At 37.7% G+C, this 17936-nt stretch overlaps 1 protein-coding gene across 1 annotated transcript; it reads left to right on the plus strand.

Moving 5' to 3' along the window:
• Window positions 1-294: 294 nt before the first annotated feature.
• On the plus strand, window positions 295-17281 carry LOC122864134 (cell division control protein 42 homolog). The gene is made up of 6 exons (XM_044171260.1): window positions 295-410; window positions 4235-4339; window positions 10736-10808; window positions 11101-11210; window positions 11742-11939; window positions 12949-17281. Exons 2-6 carry the CDS (start codon window positions 4235-4237, stop codon window positions 13036-13038), a joined length of 576 nt encoding a protein of 191 aa, XP_044027195.1. The 5' UTR covers window positions 295-410; the 3' UTR covers window positions 13039-17281.
• The last annotated feature ends 655 nt before the right edge of the window (window positions 17282-17936 follow it).

Here is a 17936-nt window from a genome sequence, read left to right on the forward strand (position 1 = left end):
GTTATTTAAACAGTAATGTAGACAAAAATAAACACATAGCGGGGGATTGTTGATATAGACAAATTAAAAGAACAACTGTTAAGTTTTACAGACAGAAAGAATTTTTAAGATCATTTTTTTTAAGAAACCTTGTTTTAAAGTCAGAATATGCAATACTATAAACGTAAAGTTTGATTTCCTTTAAGACATTTACAAGGTAAAATTGTTTGTCTTTAGATTTGAGAAAAATATGGAAACCAGATATCACGTTATGGAAATAATTACGCATATTAACAACAAAATATTCAGCGGACCTTGAACATACCACAAGTCATATTTCCGACTTCCGCGGTGGGGGAAAGGGGAGTTTTCGGGAAGCACATGAACGTAGCACAACATTACCAGCACTCCAGCGGCTGAGAACTGACAAGGTAATAGCTGTCACTGTCTTTAACTGTGATTTACTGACGATAAATACTGATATATCAGCAGAGAAACAGCAATATACTTTAGAGTGACTCTTTTCATTGTAAAAGCTGTGACTGTTAGCCTGCTGACAGCTAACTCTGCTAACCGGCAGCTGTCAAAACAAACGATTTCCTTTAGCTAACTCTGCTAGCGTTGCTGTTAAATCTCTGCTGAAAGTTGCCGGTGTGATTGTGTTGGTAAACCAGAGCAACTATAGGCCTGAGTTTCTATGAGGCAGTATATATGTATCCCTCGTCAAGTCGTATATTAATTTTAAACTCATTTAAAACAGGCCTTTTTTGTTGTGGGTGGGGGTCTGGCGGATGTAACTTCACGTTAGCTACCGACCTAACTTAGCTAACGTAGGCTAACTTCGCAGGAGTAAACTTTTCAGCATTTAGCTAGTTGCTAATAAATGCTGTCAACAAGTAGTAACATTATCTTTTCACAACTTTAACTCTGTACTAACTAACTAACTGACGAGCTGGCCTGCGATACAGAGTATAATTAGGTTTTTGTAAGTTCTTGCCACAGTTTTCTATGCGGAAGTGACTGAAAAGCAGTAACACTTAAGTTAACACAGTCCATAAAGACATTTAACATGGACTGAGTACTTTCTTATGTGATGTCTTAGTTGTCAACTGACAGCAATATTGAAATTAAGGAATTACAGCATTTAGTTAGCTGTAGGTAGTAAAAGGAAAGTAGTAGTAGGATAATTTTTATATTTATTTCATTATTCTTTATAAACTAAACTTAAACGTTTGCTTTCATTTCACATTTTGAGGATTTACTTTCTGTTTTCATAATGAATGTTTTGAATATTTTTGGCTGTAGGTGAGAGTTAATTAACAATTAACAATTGGCCATAACTATATTACCTGTTAAGGAATGAGTGACTATATAGCCTGCCCCTGTGCTGAATGTTTATTATTTATTTAGGTGCAATTTTTTGTTAATAGAGTCCGAGAGTCCATTTTATTTATTGTTTTGGTTGTTTGATTTTATTTATGATATTTATTTCACATTGCAATTCCAATGTCTGAGTAGTTTTAAGAAAAGTTAATTAAAAGGGCGTGCTTCCATTATTATGCTTATCAATAATATCAGTGGTCTTAAAATGACAATAATATAATTTATCTTTATAGTTATCGTGACAGGCCTACCTACATATACACATATCCTCAAGTGTATGCAGCAGAGCACACACATACATATCTTAATAAAAACACAAAATAACACAAATAGTTACAATGCTTTGAAAAGTGTATATACTTGAATACAAGTGTGCACACACACACAGAAATTGACAAATTTATTCATCAAGAAAATAATCCTAATTTTGAGACATGACTAGGGCTGCAACTAACTATTACTTTAGTTAACATTAATTACTCTGTAATTTCCCAGAGCCTTAGGTGACATCTTCAAATAGTCTGACCAACAGTCCAAAACCCAAAGATAAATGATAATTAGACAGCGAAAAGAGCATATCCTCTCATTTGAGAAGCTGAAAACGGCAAATATTTGACATTTTTCCTTCTTAAATGACTTGGAAGGATGATCATATTTTTTGGTGATTTAATTTTCTGTCTTTTGACAAATCAATTCATCCACTAATCTTTAATGAATGCTTCTGTCAAATATGAAACTTCATAGAGTTAAAGAGTAGTTGTTAAATAAAAAAAAAGAACCCTTACCCAGTTAAAGAGTAGTTTGTTAATTAAAATAAATACTGAACCAGTAATGAAAGTAATCATTTGCTGCGTTGCCAAAGGCTGCAGGTTGCAAAACAGGACCAACTTGATGCAGATAACAGCGTGTACGAGAAACATTAGTTCAGTGAAAAGATTAGTTTGCCACTAATCGCTGCATTTTCCAGAATTGTCTGCATGTGTATGTGAAATATCTCTCGAGAATGAATTATGCAGACATAACTAGTGTCATCGCCCCTGCAGATGACCAGTTAACTTGTCCCTGACTCATCAGAGTTCAGCTGAGTGCTGCCACTGCCAAAAGGCCCAAACAAAGAGCCAGTGATGAAGTGGAAGTCCATACCCCTTTACCATTGTCCCCCTTAATTAAGTGCCAGCCTGGGTATGTGAGCTGCTCAGCGTCTGGGTGGTCACAGGATCTCCAGCCAGTGTGTAGTAAACACTGCGTTACTCAGCTACCACTGTTTCTGTTAAATGTCTCACACTTGGTCTGCTTACCAACGCTCATGGCATCCCAGTCAGCCTGCCACCTGACGCATACAGGCTGCAGGCTGCAGGTTGTTTACATGCAGCTGAAACCTACAAGACAAGAAAAAAGGGCAGATTTTTTAGGCTACAGTTGTTAAGTTATTCTCAAAGTTAGTCGGGCACATAAATAAATAATTTTACTAACCAGCTCTGTGTTTAGGATGTAGTAAGATCTTCAAAGGCAGAAATCATTAGCCACTATTTATACTTGTTTAGTGTATTATTTTCATTATCAATTCATCTGAAAATGATATGATATATTACTATTGTTTGGTGCATACGATGTCAAAAAAAAAAAAATGCTCATCACAATTTCCCAAAGCCCAAGTTGACAAGTCCTCAAATTACACAAGAGTCCAAAACCCAAAAGATTCAGTTTTAATAAAGTGTTATTTGTTGGCATCAAACTTGGAGAGGAGAGAGAACACAAGTTTACCTGATTGATGTTCCAGTAATTCACTCTCATGGTGTTTATTTATTTATTATTTCTCTTTTCGTGACCAGAAGGATAGTTCCGCTTCATCCTGTCCTCGAAGTTGGAAACATTGACACCCGCTTTGACGCGAGGGGGAGGCGGGGCCCTGCGCAGCTAGTAGTGTAGCATATAGGGCCACACACACACACACACACCAATTCTCGCTCCCCCCTGGTGTTTCACATTATATATGATGATGATTTTAAAAAACAAAACAAAAAAAACTGGGTCGCACTGGTGCTCCTAGTATTAAAATTCATAGCGCTGCCTCCAAAAATTGTGACAAAATATGGTCGCAGTCCAGAGCCCTGTTAAGGGCAACAGACATCGGTGGCATGTCGACATCATCACCGGTGTCCCAATGCATGCTGATGCATCAGGATTCCCCAGCGTCCACGTGTCAACTCTCTAGAAAAGCAGCAATTTTATCACATTTGCTTCCTGGATCCACATATCCCAGCTACTGTATCTTGACTGCTTCTTCAGTGTGCAGGGCACATTTGTTGTGTGTTACAGTTGACATGGCTGCTGTATGTTGCACTTTAGACTTACTTATTTGGTCTCACTAACTGCCTAACAAACCCTTAAAAACTAGTATTACTAGAGTATTCAATTTGTCCAGATGAGGGACTGAAAAATCATGAATCTCTTTGGATTTGTGAAGCAGTACTATTCAAATGAATTGGTGTTTATTATTATTGATATTGGTCTAGGATTTACATTGACAAAGAACGGAACTGTTTAATTGTAGGTCAACCAATCAATTTAACTAACCCTTTCAGAGATACATTTAATAGTCTTTATGTATTTTTGAACAAGTGAGTTATATTACGCACATATACAGTGCATAATTTAAATTAAAAAAAACTGCGTGGTTTAGTCACTGTGTGGACAAGTTTTGTTTCTTGTCCCACCTAATTATAGTTTTTTAGTGCTAAAGTTTAGAAGTCATTCCAGTGATCTTGTCAATAACCAAAGACTTTCTCCCCCTGCCACACCTTCATTCTTCCTCTCCTTCCTCTCTATATAACTTTTCTCCTTCATTTCCTGCCTTCCTCCTCCTCCTCAGATGCAGACTATAAAGTGTGTAGTGGTGGGTGATGGTGCTGTGGGGAAGACCTGCCTGCTCATCTCCTACACCACCAACAAGTTTCCCTCTGAATACGTCCCCACGGTACGTGACTGATCACACAAACCAACTGACACTTTTTATTTAATGCTGCAAACTGATCTCAACTGACATGAAAGTGACATTGTGCAAACATACAGTAGCAAGGTTTCATTAACACTCAGTGCCCCTGTAGCTCTTTCCTGTCACACAGGAAGTGATACTTGGTTCTAGTTTGTCTGGATTAAACAGACTATGTAGTTTACATGAGCAGTGATCGGTAACCAAAATTAAAATTAAAAAGGCCTTTGCAGTAAATCAAAATAGAAAAAACATCACAATACAGACATTTCTGTATTGACAGTGTGCACATAGTTTTCCTCTTCTATGAAGGATTTTTCTAGGTGTGCTCGCTTTTGGTTTTACCTTCAAATAGAATAGAATAGATAATCTGGTTAAACTGTTCGCTTGCTCACAGCCCGTTTAATTGCCTGACTGTGTGAGTTTTCTGCCCTGTTGGACTTCATTATAGCCGCTCTTCTAGATCTTAGATCCCAGATGTCTGACTACAGTGCTATCATTGATAGGAACAAAAAATAAAACCCACTTCGTAATAAACTTGAATTTAACTGTGCCGGAATAGTTCTTGCCAAAACGAAAATAATTTCCCAGAATGTTAAACTATTCCTTCAGTGTTACACTTTCAGAAGGCTGGACCCAGTGGGAATCAAACACCCACCCTGTCAGTGTTATTGCTCTGTAGAAACACATGCATTCATGAAACAGATGTTTGAAAAAAAGACGTTGTCTTTCACACTTATATGTTAGTGATGGTGAAACCTCAAAGTGTGTGTGTGTGTGTGTGTGTGTACCTGCAGGTTAGAAAATTTCTCTCCACATTTCCTGTTTGATGTTTTTTTTACTATTTACAAGTGTTGTGTCATGCTGAAGCAGCACGATGTGTAATTAGCCTCACAGGCTCTGCGGTCTGGTATAAAATGTGGTCCAGACCATCACCTCAGCTCGTCTGATAATGCAAACTCGGACCTTTTGGTTTGTCAGCTTACTGACTGTTGAGTGGCAGGACTGTCCCGCTGGAAATGTCTGAAATATCTCTGATTGATGGGCAGCTTCGCTGACTGCTGACTGCAATTTGACGAGTGATTCTCTACTGTTTTCTATCGGTACCCCATCTCTCTGTCTGTCTCTCTCTGTCAGTAGTCAGCACAGTTTGATCAGAGGATTGCAGAACCAACAATGCTGACTCAACTTTATCTTCTTCTTCCTGTCTGTCGCTCACACCCCCCTCCCGCTGCCATGATTTTTAACCATTTGTTATGAATATGTCAGTACTGTCCCAACACCCGCAATATATGTCTTTTTCATTATGTATACATATTTGCATATATATTAGACCACCTACTATTAAGGGTTGGAAACTTAATAGTAGGGAAAGCCAACTTATAATAAAGGGTATGGCAGTATCTCTGTTGGTAAACACATTTCTATCATCTCGGTATACATCATTATGTAGTAATTCTGAGAATAAAGTCGTAATATTTTGAGGATAAAGTTGTAATATTGCTAGAAAATAGTTGTAGTATTCTGAGAATAATTTTGTAATATTTCAAGAATAAAGTCAGAATATTTTGAGAATAAAGTTGAAGTATATAGAGAATTTAGCCGGAATATTACAAGAATAAAGCCAGTATATTTTGAGGATAAAGTTGTACTATTTCTGAGATGAAAGTTGCATTAAAAGTTTTGGGTTTCACCAACAAACTCATTATTAACATGATTTTTAGCCCAATCCAAACATAACATATGCCATTTTGTTCTCTAAATACAAAAATCGTTATCTCTTAAAGGTGGGGTGTGCGATTCTGGAGAAATCCAATACAAATACCATGATATAGAGCGAACAACGACACAGTAAGTAATGTAACTAATGTTAGCTAGGTTGTGGGTTAGCAAACTGAGAGGCCAGAGAGGACGAGTTTCCCAGAGCAGCACAGCAGCTCCAGACAGCGATACTCACAACTCTCCTGCTACTATAGCACACATCACAACAGCAGCAGATCTTGGGAAACTAGAAAGTAAGCTGAATGTCCGTGGGCAAGTCATTTAACGTTACCTGACACACAAATCATGGCTGGAATAGTGTTGTGTGGCTCGGTCCGAGCCGCTTTGTTTATTTCCCATTTACAGAGCCAGGGCTGTGTACCAACACCAGAGTGTTTTTGTTTGTTTTTTCAGCACACACACAGAACGGACAGCTAGCGGACCGTGAGGAGATATTTGCTGAATTTGACAAAGACGTGTATTGGATTAGAATCGCATTCCCCACCTTTAATACTATGACTTAATTCTCCTAATATCAAGACTTTTCCTGTAAAAAATATGACTTGTTTTTCTCAAAATCTGTTGACTTTACAATAACAACTGTGAAATTCGTCTATATAATAATAATAATGATTACATACCTCCCACTCATCCAGGCTGCTTAACAGTTTGGTCAGAAACAATTATGTAATTTTTTATCGCTTATTGTCCCATTGTTTTGTGACCCCTATTGTTTTTATTGCATACACAACATTCTGTTCCTGCCAGTATAATCCGATTTGTTAGTAACAGCCCTGTTACTCCATGCCAAACACAGGAGTTATATCTTAAAGCTTTGAAACCAATAATCACAATTGATAACTTTATTCATTATCGTGCAGCTCTAATATGTCAAGTTAGACGTGGAATAACCGAAGAGGAAACTTTTGACCTTTTTAAAAGAATTTACACTTTAAATGATAATATTGTTTTTTCATTTAAGCAAATGTTTTTGCACACCCTCATCCTCCAATTCATCCGTGCTTGTTCTTTCCGTTTCGTTTTTACTTCATTGTGTTTGTGTTGAGCATTTTCACATCAGTGCTGCTTCTTGTTGAGCTGCTTCCTGTCAGTCAGCTGACAACCGCCACAATAAGAAGTCAGGAGAGAGGAAGTCTCCTCCAGGAAATAATCCCTCAGAAACGTGTCGCCTTTCCAGAATTGAATGTCACATCCGTAACTTTTTATTTGCCGTGTCTATGTTAGGCAATTCATTTCAAGCTACTGTACAAAATCGAAATACAGCATGCACTGCAGGATGACTGAGCAAAATGTAAATCAGTTATGTATAGCTATATACAATAGTACAATTATTGTAATACTAAATAACAGTACAAGTACTAACAGGCCACTTTTCCATGTAGCTGCAGCTCTTTTCCACAGTAGCCAGTGTGCTGTTTCTAGCAGCTTCTGTAGTCTGAGCTCTGTCCAAACACATTATCACATTGTGTGTGTGTGTGTGTGTGTGTGTGTGTGTGTGTGTGTGTGTGTGTGTGTGTGTTACACCCTGAACTATCTTGTCAATCTGTCTGAGTGACGTCCACGGTTGCCTCTTAGATCTGGAAAAACAAAACAAGTAACATTTGTGGTAAATAAAAAAGAATGCTTTATTAAAATTTAACATTAAATACATTTCCTGAAACTTAAATTTTAAAAGAAATTTTTTGAAATTCTTAGTCACCAATACCAAACTTTTTTAATAGTAATTCTTTACTTTGAGAAATATAAATATATGTTTCTACAAATGTTGCTGTACAAGAACTTTGCCTGAATAAAATTGTTTTAAATCAGGGATCTGATCAAAGAATCAGTAATGAAGACTACAAGGCCGACCAGACATATGTTGCAGTGTTCATTTTGACAACTGATTTAGTTTTAGTTGTAGTTGTTTGTTTGTTTTTTTTATGAAAACATTTGAGTATTGTTAGTTTTAGTCAACAAAAATAAAGACGTTTTAGTCTAGTTTTTGTCAGTGAAATTTGAATCTCATTTTAGTCATGCAGTTTTATATTTTTATGCCTTCTGAGGCAAGCTGTTGCCATCTTGTACAGTTACCATGGTTACAGGTGTTTTCTTCTATTGATAGTTCAGCAGAAAAGACGCTGTTTACCTGTCTAAATACAGTTGTTTAAAATTGTATTTCATGCTTTTTGTTTTTAAATGTTACTTTTTAGATGGAAAACGGTCGTTGCCATAGTTTTTATCAGCAAAATAAACAGATTCGATGCGTGCTTTCAGTACTTGAAGGTTAGATACGCGGTGCCACAGACACATTTCGGTCAGTACCAATAAAGTGTGAGGTTCGATGTGGCCCTAGACGTTGGAGATATTTTTTGTGCAACAAACATTTCCAGTCACCTACTGTGAGCCTGCCTGTTTAAATAAACATTAACAGATTCAGGAGTAAACCTAGTTTGAATCCATGTTTGTAATACTTGATGTAGTTTCCTCTCCTACAGGCTACATCCTCCACTTTGGTCTGGAACCTGTCTGTGCATACGCAGCTTCATTAAAACCAAAAAGTGTCTGCAGGCTACTGCCAGGTCGACGCGCTGAAGCCGTGCTGTGTATTCAAGCAGGCACAGCGACTATAAAAGCCTCCCTGCTTCAGCTCACTTCCACACTCACAGAGCTGAGGGTAGCAGGCATGTTCGCCTGCTCTGTTCACCTGCACAGCGGCAAAACAAAACGCCCTTTGCTGAGAGAATTCAGCTTGTTTCCGTCAGTTTTACATGATTTGAAGTAACCCAGTAACAGTAATAAGGACATTTACACACACACAACATGTTTTTTATTTAATTAACGCAATTCAAGGAAGTGAATTAATCTTTTGAATGCCTTTGATTTATTAAAAGCCCAGAAAACCTATTTTGCAGCCTCTTGCTATAAGAGATGGGGTCATACATGAAAACATTATCATCTCCCAAAGTTACAATAATGCTTGTTATTTGACATGATTTCTTGTTTGATGAAGGCGGGGCCTTGTTGGAAAAAGGTTATGTCACCTACTTCCACCTACAAATTATAATACATAATAATACAGAAATAAGAAAAGGAATTTGACACTTGTTGCTAGGGAGACAGCACTGCCAGTAAAATATGATCAAACAACACCTACACAGTCTTGAAGAGGTATCCTGGTTCCAGACCTCTGAATTGCCGCCCACGTCTCTGATTTGTTCCAAGAATAGGTCTGATGTTGTGCTCATTAACTGTTGTTTCCCACCATTGGTGAAATAATTGACCATATAATCAGAGCTTTGTTGCCAGGATTAAGACAATGTGTCATGTTCCTGTGCAAGAGCCAGAACAGTAGCAATTGAAAAATTGCCACAAAAATGGCAACAAGCGTGGGTGAGAAACACAGCTGTAAAGGTTGTTCCAAGTCCCCTGGCCAAAACGTATTTCTAATGAACTCAGCAGTGACTGATTTCATTTCCGTACAGACAAGTTAACTGCTCCAAGCAACTGCTGTTGCAGCATTTGTATTGACTAGAAATCGTCTGGCGTGAACACAATGTCTGGCTGAATGAATGCAGTAAAATTAAATGGCAACTCAGTATGTTGATCGGGCTACTGAATAAGCAGATTTGATTGTTAAACTTTTGTTGATTTGAAACTTTTTCTCTCTTTTTTTAAACTCTGATTTTTGCTTATTTGTCACAAATGGTTCAGAGTCGAAGTCTGTTTAAAGGTCTAGGTCTATAACCTGCAGTCAATTTCTGTTCAGTCTCTCCATCTTGTAGGCCATGTAAATTCTTGAGATTTATTTTGTTTTTTGTTTTTTCAAAATGTGTCAAAGCTCACCAGATGCAAAACACCAGGAGCTGTGTTTACAAAGAAAGTAACATGGTGCAGAGCAGCGTCAAGCAGTTGCTGTGCTATTGAACATTCTCAAACAGTCCGCGGGTCTAAAACCAAAAGTAAACACCAGCTTCTCGAACACTACATGTGCTTTCTTGTTTAAGCCCTCTGACCTTTGACATGTGCTCAAGAGCCTAATTTACCAAATTTGTACAATAAAATACCCACTTTTTTTGGGAAATAGTTGAAATGATTTATATTTTGCTTTCCCAGCCAAAGATTCTGCCCTGTTCACTCCGCTGGTTTGGACAAGAGCAAGCTGAGAGGAAACGTCTTCCTAAAATCACTGAAAGGACCGCAATGATGTGAAACCTTTTGCTGTGTGTGTGTGTGTGTACTCTTGTACTTCCATCTTTGTGAGGACCAGTATGAGTGTCAGAACTTGACAGAGAAGACATTTTTGGAAACTTAAGACATTTTTGTCTGGTCCTCAGTTCTTCAAAGGGCTGTTTGGTTGCAGATTTAGGGTTAGGGAATGAGGGTCCTTACAAGTATAGTACATGTGTTTGTCTCTTTCATGGGACACTCACAAGCCTCTTAAAGATGAGAAGTATACTTCCTGTTTTGTTTTAAAGAATGTCTGAGATCATATGTCTTTTTCACATTTTTACTTCCTATTTTCACCTTTTTTTGTGCTTCCTCTCCAACCTAAACCCTCTCCTCCCATCATTCCTCTCTTCTCACCCCCCCTCACTCCTCACCCTCTGTCTCCCTTAGGTTTTTGATAACTATGCAGTGACAGTCATGATCGGCGGGGAGCCGTACACTTTGGGACTGTTTGACACTGCAGGTAAAAATAAAGTCTGCATGTAGTTTTAGAAAATACTGTGTGGGTTAATGTTGGTAGTAACAGGAGCAGCAATAGCAACAGGAACAATAGTAGTAACAACAGTCTTCATATAATAGCAACAGTATTTGTTAGTACTAGGAGCTTGTGACCAGAAAGCTGTGAGTTTAGTCACCTGAAATGGGAGAGAAACTCTCATCTCGCTCATCGACAACTCTCTGTATTTTAGCTTTACCTGCTACATTCTGTACATTGTTTGTTGTTGATCAGAGTGTTTGTGTGTCTCCCCCTGCAGGTCAGGAGGACTATGACAGGCTGCGACCCCTCAGCTACCCTCAGACCGACGTCTTCCTCGTCTGTTTCTCTGTCGTATCGCCCTCCTCTTTTGAGAACGTCAGAGAGAAGGTGAGTTTTTGTCACTTAGTCACTGTCAGTGTTTCCAGCTTGGGGTTAAGGTTAGTTTGGCTTTGGATTTTAAACATAACAGACTAAACAAGAGGTTGTATTTATTTTTTTAACACCATACATTTTTCAGAAGAAAATAGCAGACTTCGTGTACAAAGGACTTTAGATTTAATAATAAACTTTCTCACTCATTTGTGCTTTTTTTGTTTTTTTCAAAACGTAAAATTATTATTACTATGGTTAAACATAGACTGTGCATGGAAATTTAGTTAACTATTATTGACATTTAAAAACAGTCAAAGGAAGAAAAAAAACAGAGGTGACATTAATTGAGGTCTTCCTCAAACAAAATCTGAAACCATGCATCGAGTACACACAACTGTATATCATAGAGAATTTCAGATGTACTAGTCATTTTTATTTAACAAAAACAAATGCTTTGCTGTGACTTTGAGCTTCTCACGTGGTTATTCCAGACCCTGGTCTTCCAGATTACATGCCTTATTCTTGTTTGACCTTGCCGCTTCACAGTGGGTGCCAGAGATTTCACACCACTGCCCGCGGACGCCCTTCCTGCTGGTCGGGACTCAGGTAGATCTGAGAGACGACAGCAACACTCTGGAGAAACTGGCCAAGAACAAACAGCGAGCCCTGACCTGTGAGAGCGGAGAGAAACTGGCCCGTGACCTCAAGGCCGTCAAATATGTGGAGTGTTCAGCTCTTACACAGGTACATAGAGAGGGAAGAAGTCTGATGTTTTATAGTGAGAAACAGGCCTGGGTATCAACAACTTATAGGTCAGGTCATTAAAAGAGTCTTTAAAAGTAAAAGAAATGCATTTCTTCAACACTGAAAATGTCACAAGAAATTATTACACTTCTGTGAAGTAAAAGGAACCGTCCAGAAAACAAGCAGATAAGTCAGGTATCAGAAGTCATGTATTTAATGAGTGTGGCAGCATCTAGTTGCTAAACACAAGATCACAAGAGAAGACACGTCCAGATCCGGCTGACTTAGCACAGCAGAGGACAGTGAGTGATCGATCACATCTTACATTAGCCTTGCACAATGTCGGGATGAACAGGAAATAATACGCATTTGGTTAAAGGGAAAATGTTTTAGAGTAAACTGGACAATAAAATACAACAGAAGTACAGTTTTCCAATAAATATTGATTAGAGCTACAGCGATTCGACGATTCATCGATTAGTCTGCAACTATTTTGATGATTGTTTACAGCTAAAATGCCAAAGATTTAATTGTTTCAGCCTCTAAAATGTGAGGGTTTGCTGCTTTTCCTTGTCTGACATTATAGTAAGTTAAATATCTTTGAGTTTTGAACTGTTGATTGGACAAAACAAGACGTTTGAAGACGTCACCTTGGACTGTAGGAAACTGGGATTGAGATTTTTCACTGATTTCTTGTGTTTTATAGACCAAACAATAAATCGAGAAAATAATCGGCAGATTAATTGAAAGTTAAAAAACAATAGTTAGTTACAGACCTAATAATGATGCAACCTCTGCTGGTTCAGTGTCATTGCATGAGTCAGCTGTTAACGCAGCTTCTCTTTTATGATATTCCAACTTTTCCACTTCAGCATTTTTGCAATATTTTGTTATTATTTCTGGTGTTTTCACTCAGGTAGTTTTTTTTAAATTATTTTTATGTGCAAACGTACCTACTAAGATGGAAACGTAGCTCGTCAGTGTTTCTCTCTTCCTCTCTCTTTGTCAGAGGGGACTGAAGAACGTGTTTGACGAGGCCATCCTGGCAGCTCTGGAGCCTCCAGACAACAAACCCAAGAAGCGCTGCTTCCTGCTATAGACACCACAAGAGGAGGAGGAGGTGGACGGGGAGAAGAGATGAACCAAGGGAGGGAGAACGGTGGGGAGGGGGAGGGTGTGAAGGTGGACGAAGTAGACACATTTAAACAGTGCCTTCAGCCGTAGTGACTTAATGTGGGTGTGCTGTTGGAACAGAAGGGCTCTCGACAGGCTTTATTTTCATCATAGATTCATGTCGCTATAATATGACTAACGCATGTGAACAACACTCCTCACTAACCAGGAAACAGGGTTTTAATTATAGGAGGAGGCAGGTTGAGCATTAGAGAGGTTTGAACCTTAGACGCCTTAAAGATACAAAGAGTGGATGGAGTCACAGTTACAGCTGAAACTGGCAGCCATCTTCTCAAAATGATGACATTTCTTAAAATATTCCTACTCAAGTCTTTTAAGTTTAAGAATTAAATAAAATGTCTGAAAATGATTTTGGGGTTTGGTTAGTGTGCACCGTTGTAGCTGCCGTGTTCTGAAATCTATTGTGAAACTGATGTGCTGTAGATATGGGTCCTGCAGAGGTTTGGAAAGCCTGGACATGTCTGATCAGTTGAAAAGTGACGAAAACGTTTTTGTCTGCAGTAAAAGGAAATGGGCACTACAGTGTTAAGGTGTATCCATCAGCGTTTATCACAGCTTCTTTTCCACCTCAGTCAAACCAAAAACATCTGTCTCTTTTTTATTTCTGGGGTTCCATCAAGGTTTTTACTAAGATGGAGAGACATTCTGGAAATATTTGGAGAAATAAACTGGATGTTTTCTGGTCTTGATGAGTTTGAAAGTGGCGACACACATTTTCCACTGGAAAGACATTGAAAGATAGTGTTGCATTGTCGCAGTATTTGTACAACTATGAACTTTTGTGGATTTAGATCTCTGCCAGGCAAATTTTGAGGAGCAGGATGACTTCTTCAATCATACCAAGATCAAATCAACATAATTAAGTTCTTGGAAAAACCTTTTGAAATTGAGCCTACAGTTACATTGTCACACTTATAACTGATAAAAATGTGTCTGAACTCACAGTAAAGATAGAAAAATGATTCTTTAAAACATAAAATATACAGAAACCTGGGTCCAAAATCAGTATAATTTTAATCTCGGGTGCAGCAGGTTGCATTTTTAAAATAAAATCTAGTAACAAAAATATGATGCAACATTAATGGTGTTTTCTACCAGACACCAATCTGATTAAAACAAAGAAGAGGAGCAAAAATAAACAACACATTCCTCGAGCAAAAATAATGCTGTTTTTAATTTAAAGAGACAGACGTAAAAACATGACCCAGTTGGCGAGCAACATTCCCTGCAGCTCAGTGGACCATCAGGGGCTCAACAGTCTTGTTTACTGGTGGATTTCGAGAGTGTTGTTGCTGGAAAAAAACACACAAGTGATGACTGTAACCTGACTTTATCCATATGAGTAGAAAGAGATTCAGATTACTTAGAACAGAACTGGCAAATTAGAGTTTCAGTAGATCTTTACTGACTTCTGCTTTGCAGTCTAAAAGACAATATACACACACATGTACATGCAGTAGCTAATAATGCCAACATGCATATTTGCAGTAATTTGCTACCATGTGAAAACGATGCTTTCCAAAAATGTAATTTGTTCAGAAATAAATCATTCAAACCTTTTATTTGGAACAGATATCGTTTCACAAGACAGATGGTGAAACACTTTTCTCGAGCCATCTGGCAACATGAAAAACATGGAGTTATCACCACATTTGGACGTAATAATATCTTTTATTGTCATTATGACCTTGTCTTTTCAAGTCCTTTCTCTGCAGTCACGCTGCATTTCCCTCTCCTGCCGTCTCAATGTGGACACGTCACATCCTGAACCAAACACTCCACAATCAGAGGAGATTCTTTAATTTTTAACTCCATACCACCTAATATAAAGTATTAGAGAATTTTAATATCAGTAAATCAATGCTACATTAATTTTGAGACATCATGTTTTCTGCAAACGATCGGATTGTCTGCCTCAACGCTGCATTTTCAACAGGGAAGAAAACAGAGCTAAGGCTGCTGATAAACGAGTGAAAGCCCAGGATTAGGTTTTTAATTAGGTTATAATTGAATGTTATTTTGAAAAATGTGGGCTAACTTCCACTGACGTGAGATGGAGGCCACCAGCCGTCTCAGCTGTGATCCAAGTGGTTTACAGTAATTAAACCCAAGAATCCCAGTTAAAAAGGACATCGCTAGAGGGCATTGCCATATTCCTATTAAGACATCGTTGATAAAAGTAGTAATACAAAAAACCTAGAAACGCCTTAATTTTTACTGCAGCATCAATGCCAGACTTCACCTCATTTGTTGAGTTTTTTGTGTGTATTGTAACCTCCAGCTGGCACAGCAGTTGACAGTAAATGCCTTAAAATATTTCTTTCTTCTCAAGAACATGCTGCCTTATTGCTTTTTTGCCTTAAATCTGTTCGTTCACATGTTTTTCACTTTCTGGCTGAGCCAAGATGTCAGGAGATTTTATATTAGGGTCGGCGTCGGATTATTGACTTAAAATGCCCTTCTTCTTCACGTCTTCCTAATATTTGTCAACAAATAAAAAATGGTGACGATGAAAACGGTGAAGACAACCATAAAAGGAAAGCTTATTGGTTTTCTTGTTGACTGTTAGACGAGAAGATCAACACCACTCTTATATCTCTACGCTAAATAGAAAGCTACAGCCAGCAGTTGGGTTAGCTTAGCTTACCACAAAGGCTAAAAATCGGGGGGAAACAGCTAGCCTGGCTCTATCTTAAAAAAATCCAAATTGTTTAGTTTTTACGCTTCGGTTTTTGCACAGATTAAACAAACAAGATATAATGTGTTAATTAGTGAACTTTAAAGGTGCTGGAAGGTGGTTTTCTTTACTTTTGGGCAGAGCCTGGCTAGCTGTTTTCCCCTATTTCCAGTCTTTATGCTAAGCTAAGGTGGGCATCTTATCTCATGGCCTCAGTTTCCCAGCAGTGCTCTTACCTTAGCAAAACAACATCGAAAACGAAGCCAACACTGTAAAAAAAAAACAAAATTTTTTGATGACGCAGAGCTAAATGTCAACAGCACACCTGTTGCAACTCTTCTTATTGACTCTCTTCTTAAAAACAACAAAGTTTCACTTTCCACTGTCGGGGTTGGGTAGTAAATTAAAAGGCCTTAAGCTTTTACTTCAGAAAATGATTTATCCCATAGCCTCTGTAGATTAAATCTTTTAACAGTGTTAAATGGGATCCAAACTTTCTGCTTTGCTCTCCTCCTGGCCTGACTGGAACCTCAAGTGCTCGTTGATGTGTTAGCGCCTCCCAGAGGCCTTAAAGGGGAATACCGCTTAGTTTAAAGGTTCATCTGTGTTGTTACTTTGGCCCGCAGCAGACTAATCAGTGTTTGTGGGCATCAGAAAATCTCAACTGAACACCAGAAATCTGCTAATTTAGACTTGAACCTATAATATCATCAGTTATACCATTAGGCATCTTCAAGCAGCTTCACAGACAATGAGTTTTAGAGTTACACTGAACCATTGTTTGAGGAGTTTTGTCCAAATTTGCTTTGTTTTCTTTGAGCTTTGAGTCTTTTCCAAGTCATCTGTTGGAATTCACTCTCTTTGACTTTACACTCTTCATTTTAGCTCACTGCTAAATTATATGTAACAAGCAATAACGGTTCACTAACTGGGGATCAGAGGACTAGTGTTTCTGTTTAAGGTGGAATAATTGATGATATATTTTGTATAACATATTATAGTTTCTGGTAATACTGATCGTCCTGGGCCAAAGGGATGACAATTGAAATTCATAAACTGAGGTTATTCTCCATTAAAATGAACTAAAATTCCACTTTTTTCCGCTGTTTTTTTTTCCACTGTTTTGGAGATTTATTCTGATAATGTATGGATTATTACAAGTATTATATATATTTTTCTTTGTTCCTTGTTGTTTCTTGGGGAACATTATTTTAACACTTGAGTTTTAATTTCTTTTCTTTTTAGATATTTGTACTATTTCTTGACAGTTGAGTGCCAACGGTTTGAGAGAAAATCACCGGCCTGGTTTGACAAACTAAACGATCCGCATAATAAGCTTCTAATGACAGAAAATAAAAGGCAACATAATAACAGCTGGAGCAATAATTACAGATGTGGGAAAACTGCTCTGTATCGAAAGATTAATGTTGGAACTGGTGGGTGTTTGGAAAAAATAAAAACAGTACTTGAATGTTGTTTCACTTTGACTTGATTTTATTTTTATTAATTGACATTTGAGCTTGAACTGTTTTGTCTTCCTCTGCTCCCCTCTTTTACACCTTTTTTAACATCTGCACTCTTCTCTCATTCTTTATTTTCAATAAAATTGCTTTGTCTTGAACAGAAATGCATAAAAAAAAATTTAAGATTTTATTATCTTGTGATTAATGATAAAACAGAAGATAAAAGATACGGGGAAATTTAGCATGTTCAAGAAATACTTTCCACAGCAATCGAATGGCAACATTTTCTAGGTGGGAATTTTCCAAATAAATTCTTTACATTTTTTCTTTTTCAAATAATGACTCTCCCATGGCCTTTAAATTAAACTGCTCGGTTATTATGGAAATAAATTAATTGGCTGTAAGATGGAATATGACAAGAATGCACATTTGTAAACAATAACAAACGTAAAATTCTACTTTATTGTCCTTTTATTTACCTAATAAATTTGTCTTGGAGCGAGGTGAAACATAGAACACACACAGCCTTGAACATAAAATGCATATGACAAAATGTGTAAAACATCTAGTAAAAAATGGAAAATGTATGCTAAAACCCCACAGAAGCTCACTGAAAATACAATGTGTCAATTGACAAATTTTCAAACTTTTCCTCCTACTCAT

The sequence above is a fragment of the Siniperca chuatsi genome, linkage group LG17 (assembly GCF_020085105.1).
Source record: "Siniperca chuatsi isolate FFG_IHB_CAS linkage group LG17, ASM2008510v1, whole genome shotgun sequence".
In the NCBI taxonomy this organism is placed as follows: domain Eukaryota; kingdom Metazoa; phylum Chordata; class Actinopteri; order Centrarchiformes; family Sinipercidae; genus Siniperca; species Siniperca chuatsi.

Coding starts and splice junctions, on each gene's coding strand:
- LOC122864134 (XM_044171260.1), top strand. CDS start 4,235: ATGCAGACTATAAAGTGTGTAGTGGTGGGTGATGGTGCTGTGGGGAAG. Junction 4,340..10,735: donor CCTCTGAATACGTCCCCACG/GTACGTGACTGA, acceptor TGTCTCCCTTAG/GTTTTTGATAACTATGCAGT. Junction 11,211..11,741: donor TTGAGAACGTCAGAGAGAAG/GTGAGTTTTTGT, acceptor GCCGCTTCACAG/TGGGTGCCAGAGATTTCACA.